This window comes from Gadus chalcogrammus, chromosome 12, assembly GCF_026213295.1.
Source record: "Gadus chalcogrammus isolate NIFS_2021 chromosome 12, NIFS_Gcha_1.0, whole genome shotgun sequence".
Taxonomy (NCBI): domain Eukaryota; kingdom Metazoa; phylum Chordata; class Actinopteri; order Gadiformes; family Gadidae; genus Gadus; species Gadus chalcogrammus.
In genome coordinates this window covers 27,994,447-28,001,946 of record NC_079423.1, presented here as the reverse complement: position 1 = coordinate 28,001,946, position 7,500 = coordinate 27,994,447, and the positions used below count along the sequence as shown (strand labels likewise).

The 7,500-nt window shown below is 51.0% G+C and overlaps 1 protein-coding gene across 1 annotated transcript in view; it reads left to right on the top strand.

Moving 5' to 3' along the window:
• Positions 1–7,500, top strand: part of LOC130392799 (cytosolic carboxypeptidase 6-like) — a 131,368-nt gene that overhangs the window by 25,628 nt on the left and 98,240 nt on the right. Inside the window, exon 4 of the mRNA XM_056603293.1 lies at positions 2,853–3,069. Within this exon, the coding sequence (XP_056459268.1) occupies positions 2,853–3,069 (217 nt within the window). The remainder of the gene's footprint in view (positions 1–2,852; positions 3,070–7,500) is intronic.

The window sequence follows — 7,500 nt, the reverse complement described above, 5'->3', positions numbered from 1 at the left end:
TAACAAACATAGAATTACCCGCTGCAGAGCGGGACCGGCCCATGTCGCTCCGATAAAAACCCAAGCAAAGTGTTTGTGTGTGTGTGTGGGTGTGGATGTGTATGTGTGTGTGTGTGTGTGTGTGTGTGTGTGTGTGTGTGTGTGTGTGTGTGTGTGTGTGTGTGTGTGTGTGTGTGTGGGGCTGGGTGTGTAGATCTGTGGGTGGGTGGGTGGGTGATAGAGAAGGGGGGAAAAGAGAGAGAGAGTATCTGAAAGTATGTGTGTGAGTGATTGTGTGTGCATGTGTGGTGTGTGTTTGTGTGTGTGTGTGTGTGTGTGTGTGTGTGTGTGTGTGTGTGTGTGTGTGTTGATTATATATGTGTGTGTGTGTGTGTGTGTGCGTGTGTGTGTGTGTGTGTGTGTGTACGTGTGTGGGTGGGTAGGTGGGTGGGTGGGCTTCCAGGTAGCCCCTCTCTGCCATAAAGACGACATGAAGCTATTTTCTGTGGCCTATGGCAGTAATGCAGGAATGGGACATGCAGCAGTAATTAAAATCAATATCCAGGACTCTGTGTCACCAGCAAGGTCACACACACACACACACTGCCCTGCCGAGAGACAGAGGGTAAAAGAGAGAGAGGGAGGGAGAGAGAGGGAGGGAGAGAGCTTGGCCAAACAGTGAAATATATAAAAGGGTGAGGTGTCGCCAAATCTTAATTAACCTACCACTTGGTGGCCTGGCACAGAGGAACAGCCCAGCATCCCCTTTGTGTGTGTGTGTGTGTGTGTGTGTGTGTGTGTGTGTGTGTGTGTGTGTGTGTGTGTGTGTGTGCGTGTGCGTGTGCATGTGAGAGTGATTTCTTGTGCGTGTGTTTGTTCCTCTCTGACTCATCTGCATTTTTTTTTGTATTTCGTAATTTTATTATGTGCTATGAGGTTTTCATAAAACTTCCACTGCCCTGGAGGTCATATCTGGCATCGATCGCTTTTTCAGGTTGTCAAATGAGACGATTAAATAAAAAAGGTCACGACTGTGTTTCACGATTTCGTCTTTTTTTCTAACTCCGATTCGGCTCTCTGTTGCGTGTTTACGTCTGTGTTTCCCGGTGGCCAACGCCCCGGCTGTGAGAACAGCCTGGCCAGCGGTCCTGCTATAGTGGGCAGACAGGGTGTGGCCAAGCTAGCAACAAGCTGCATTAGTATTCTGCTGAGACAGCCCTATACCAAGACCTTTCCCTCTCTCCTTCTCCCCGTGAATAATCAGCCTCCCTTCTTCTTTCCCTCCCTCTCTTTTGACTCAAACACACCTGGAGAGACTTTGTGTGATATGGCTTTGTGTTTTACTTTATACCTGCAGGGATTTCTCCGTGTTAGGAAATCAAAAGAAAAAAAGCGGGCGTTGCGATCGCTGTTTGCTGAGGATTGCCACGCGAGTGAGTTGCTAAAACCCTCGATGTCATGGTGCTCCGGGTAAACATATAACTTATCGGACTGTGGACGGCCTTTCTCTCCGGCGAGGGGTGAGGGACGGGGAGGGTGAGGTGGGTGGGGGGGGGGGGACGGGGAGTGGAGGGGGGTGAGGGGGGGGTTAGAGTTGAGCGGGAGTAGAGTTGGTGGAGGAGCGTGTCCTCTGCAGGAGCGAGCGCGCCGCGGCCCCCGTCCTGTTTGTTGATTATCAGCCGCTGTTTCTAACCGAGCTCGGCCCGATAGCATCTCCAACTGATCTGCTGCCAGAGACCGGGCTCTCTCCTACGCCCGCCTGGCCGCCGCGTCCTACGACCACCACCACCAACACCCCCCCCCCCCCCCCCCCCCCGCACACCCCCAACGCACCTACTCCCCACCTCCCCCATCCAATATCCCCGTATCAGGCTACCATATCTACCTTCTCCTCTCTCATCCTCTGCTTATCGACTCATTCCAACCGCTGCCCTCTTCCCTGCTCACACAGCCCTCCCCCCCACCCCCACCAAAACCCCAACCACCAGTCTCCCCCCCCCCCCTCTATCCCCCATGATTAGCCTTGTTCTCATACACACTAAACAGAGGGAGTCGAAGGTGGACGAAGCAATGTGTATTCTAAGGCACCGACGAGATAGAGGCAGGGAGAGGAGGGGGAGACAGGGAAGTCAAAAGGTGCGGCATAGAGAGAGATAGAGGACAACAGATAGAGACGGCGTTAGAGGCACACAGACAGACAGACGGACACACAAAGCAGGCAGGCAGGCACGCAGACAGACAGACAGACAGACAGACAGACAGACACGAAGGACGGAAAGGCGGACAGACAGGTTTGAAATCCAAGTAGGGAGCGGGTCAGTAAACAGGGAGTCCCGAAGGGCTCCGGCGGCGCTGTCTCGTTTCTAATCGATTAGCCTCGAGGTCCGCGGATCAGTCCGTTCTAGCCTAGCTAGTGCGCGGCGGGGACACCGCGCGCCGAATCCACCCGGGCCCAGCCGTAATGGATGTTGAACCGTGCCGTTGTCAACGTCAAGCGACTTGAACGGCGTGGGGGCGTGTCCTAATGCGAACCCTCGGCGACGACCTTGGTAAGGTTGTTTCGTCACGTTGATAACATCGCCCCTGTGGTCAGGTCACTGCTCTATTGGAATCTATATAACACACCTCCATTGCTCTCGGCGGATCCATATGGACAAGCAAACCAGTAGAAATGTTCTCATCAGGCGAAGCTCTGACGAAAGACACACACACACAAACAACCTCAAGGGTATGACTTCACCTTGCGAGACAAGTCTACTCTTGTGTCGATGCAAAATGTCCCCCGTTCGTTGTGGGTGTGCTCGTGTCTTCTACGTCCAAACGTCAGGTGTTCTTTTTTAATGTTTGTGTGCTTTCATCTTGTCGTTCCCCAGGCAGAGGCTCCCCGCCAAAAACGTGTACTACTACCGCTGCCCCGACCACCGGCGCAACTACGTCATGTCCTTCGCCTTCTGCTTCGACCGGGAGGACGACGTCTACCAGTTCGCCTACTGCTACCCCTACACCTACTCCCGCCTGCAGCACTACCTGGCCGGCCTGGAGCGCAGGAACCTGCCCTACCTGCAGAGGGAGCAGCTGGGGCTCAGTGTGGTGAGTACAGTGGGTTGGTGTGTGTGGGGGGGGGTGCATACATGTGGGTGTGTGTGTGTGTATGTGTGCATGAGTGTGTGTGGCTTTGTGCCTGTGTGTGTAGGCATTTATTTGTGTGTGTGTGTTGTGTAGAACTGTATAGTGTGTAGGAGTTTCTTTCGAAATAGAAGGCATACCTGAGTGTGTCTGTGTGTTTGTGTTTGTGTTTGTTTTGGAGAACCAGCTCTAAATTGGTGAGTTATATGTGCCTGTCGGCAACACGTCAGTCTCACCTCTTATTATTAAAACACGCTTGGAGTAAGCCTGTGTGTGTGTGTTTGTGTGTGTGTGTGTGTGTGTGTGTGTGTGTGTGTGTGTGTGTGTGTGTGTGTGTGTGTGTGTGTGTGTGTGTGTGTGTGTGTGTGTGTGTGTGTGTGTGTGTGTGTGTTTGAGAGAGAGAAAGAACAAAAGAGAAAGAAAGATTATCCAGTGTGTGTCTGTGTGTGCGCGTGTGGGCGCGCGTGTGTGTGTGTGTGTGTGTGTGTGTGTGTGTGTAGGTATGCGTGTGTGCGTGTGTGTACATGTACGCTCACGGGGGTGTGCGTGTGTGCGTCTCTCTCCGTTGTGAGTGTGTTGATATGTGAGAACTTCTATGTGTAATCAGCAGTGCTCTAACCCAGCGAGTGGATCATACACACTGCCTGCAGTCCTGTCTGCTCTTATCAAATAATTGTGGGAGAAAAACTCATTAGAAATGCTTGCGAGATTGCTACTTTTCTCCTTTCCTCCTCCATTTGTCAAGGAGAGCTTGCTGCAAGGGGGGCACCATGAAAGTACAGGTGTTGATAAGGAAAGCATGACCATAAAATACCCAAAGGCCTCTGATATTTAGAGAATATAGCCTGAAATGCCACATGATATGGGTCACACGAGTGATATGTCGATGAATGTGGCTCGGAAGGATTAGGCCATAAAGATGACAAAACATATGTCTGTACTCCGCTATGCAGAGGAATACACAAAACAAACGCACCCCCCGCTGGTCAAAGAAACAAGTACTGATTGAAAACAATGTGAGCCTCATCTTTCAATCTTTAATGAAGCGGTAAAATAATACAGCAATTTAATAAAGTTTGTGTGAAGGGGTGTGAAGTCTTAATAACAAAATAGTTTTACCGTGTTACCATTACAATCTTCAAGAGACAACAACGTATAAAGATTTGTCCTGTATTATCCTGTCATGTTTTTCCAGTTAACCACCTTTTAATTGATTTTTCTGCCATTTAAATATGGACTTAATTGTATTAAAACAGTAATAATTCCATATTGTTATACACCCCTATCCTTAGCAAAGATTTCTAGCAATCAACATTCTGCTGTGCAGTCGGGAGAATAGGTTGAAATACTAAGAGAGGGATATATATATATATATATATATATATATATATATATAGAGAGAGAGAGAGAGAGAGAGAGAGAGAGAGAGAGAGAGAGAGAGAGAGAGAGAGAGAGAGAGAGAGAGAGAGAGAGAGCAAAACAGAGAGGGTGAGAGAGAGAGGGAGAGAGAGAGAGAGAGAGAGAGAGAGAGCAAAACACAGAGAGAGGGAGTGAGAGATAGAGAGAGAGAGAGAGAGAGAGAGCAAAACACAGAGAGAGGGAGTGAGAGATAGAGAGAGAGAGAGAGAGAGAGAGAGAGAGAGAGACACACACACACACACACACACACACACACGCACACACACACACACACACACACACACACACACACACACACACACACACACACACACACACACACACACACACACACACAGCGAGGGAGAGGGAAACGGGTAGAATTAGGGCCGACCAGGCTCTTAGGGTTGGGATTAGTATTCACGGTCATAGAGAAGGTTTTATGGCCGTATTTTTCTCTTTATGTTCTCTGGGCCTGGGTGGCAGACAGCCCAGCCCAACAGCCTCATATCTCTCTCCCTTATTCCCTCTGCCTCGCCCCTCCCACATCCCTCCCTCTACCTCCCCCGTCTACCTCTCCCTGCTCTCACTCTCTCTCCCCCCTTTATCCCCTATCTCATACACATATATCATCAAGAAGACACACACAAAACACACACAGCCACACACGTACACACTTTCTTTCACACACGTACACACACACGCACACACACACACACACACACACACACACACACTCAAACACATGCACACACACACACACATGTGCGCGGTCACCGGTACACACACACAGAGGTCAGAGGGGAAGGGATAAGAGAAGATGAGGGGGCCTTTCTCACTGCATCAAAGTTTAAAGAGGGATCGCTGCCCTTTCCCTGACGGAGCCTCAGCAGGGCCACCCGGGTAGCATTAACCTTCTCATGGGCACAGGTATCTCATGAGGATGGAAATAGACGCCGCACCATTTCAACTGGCATTCTCCTATCGTGCTGACTAATTTGTTTTTCTTGTAATGTATTCCTCCCTACCGGTATACCGCCCTGCCGTACAGGCTGCCTGACCGAGGAAGAACTCAGTCACTGAATTGATAACCCTAAAACAACTTCTCCCCCCCCCCCTCTCCCATTCATCAAGGCCCCTAACGATGGCGTTTTTTAACAGGATAGAGGTTGATTTTCATTTAATTATTTTCTTTTTTCTTTTTATATTTTTGCAGATTATCCGTCGATAGATGGCGAAATAATCGGCCCGGACTGAATGTAATTAGACAACACGTCTTCTTGCAACGATTTCTCATCAAAAACGATCAAAATGATCCACGGTGGGGGAGACGCTTGCGCACGCGTGCAACCGTGTGAAGCCGCCGCACGCGCTCCGTAGCCCTCAAGGCTAAAATCACTATTCCAATTAATAACCCTGGAAATGATTGACCGTGATTTGGTTGTGCGGTAATGCCTAACATTAAACACTGTGATGAGACACACATTTCATTTCCACTGTGATCCCATGATCAGGTACATAAAAAGATACTCATCCACACACAGACACACACACACACACACACACACACACACACACACACACACACACACACACACACACACACACACACACACACACACACACACACACACACACACACACACACACACACACACACACACACACACACACATACACAAACCCACACACACGCACACACATGCACACACACACACGATACTGTAGGTTGGGCACATATTCCTAATCTTTGTGTCTGTCGGTCTATGTCCTTTTGTACTCTAGTAAGACTCTCTCTGTCTGTGTGTCCATCTCTCTCTCTCTCTCTCTCTCTCTCTCTCTCTCTCGCTCTCTCGCCCTCTCTGCCTTCCCAAGGGGCTCGCTTGTCCTCAGAGAGACATGGAACAAAAAAGAGAGACAACATACCTTTTGAACCCCTCGACAAAAACACAGGAGACACAATCTCCTCCTGTAGACAGGGGGCGCCACAACGGTCAATTTTGCGGACCGCGGGGGGGGGGGGGGAAAGCAAGGGTGTTTGAAGCTCCCTCCCAGCCATGCTCGCCGGGCGGAGAGAGGGGGCTGCCGGGGCATTATGAGGCGTGTCAGAGCAGGCGGTGCCCGGACACCCGAGGGGAGCAATGTGTGGATGAAAGACCCCAGGCTGGGAGAGCTTTACAGGGCCAGCGGCCTGCCTCAAGGCTCCCCCCAGAGCCCCGCTTATACAACCGCTATAACTGTCCGTTTAGCCAAACCCAGGCTCGCACCTGGATGTAGGCTGACCGGTATTGCAGGAATCAACCATCTTATTTGAGGTGATTTTTTTTCCAGAGGAAGGAGAAAATCGAATAAACAGGGCTCACCCGTGAACTGGTGTGTGTGTCGCGCGGGTCCGGTGGACGCCGTCGGCGGCGTGGATCGGACATTACTTAAGCTTGTGCGATTGAATTTTTGACGACGCATCCCTGTGCCTCTATCTGTGTTCAGGAAGCTTGTCTGCCCAGGCAGACCGGGGTCAGGCAGAACAGCAGTTTCCTTTTTTTGGGGGGGGGGGGGGGGGGTGGTTTGGGGGGGGGGGGGGTGAAGGAAGGGTAGTGGAGTGAAGTGGGCGCGCTGCAGCTCTGTGTGGCTGACTGCCTCCCTCTCCTTATCTCTGTGTGTGTTTGTACACCGTGTGCCAAGATCCAATCAATAGCCACTCCAGCCGTGGAGAGAGGGGAAGTTCAGCCGCCGCGCCGGAGAAGCTGCGCTAAGCTAACTGATGGAGACGTAGGGACTCGTAGCGCCGGGGGCAGCAGGCCCGGCACATGCCCAGGCTCGGTGTGGACAACGTGGGCACGGGGGAGGCTGCACATCGGCCAGAGGGCCACGGCCTGGGGCGGGACCTTTTTTGTTTTCTATACTGTGCTTGTATTCGATTGGCCGGTCTTTCAGTGGGAGTCAAAGTAAAGGGCCAATACAGTCTGCTCTCTTGTCTCTACTTTGGGAATAGCTAGC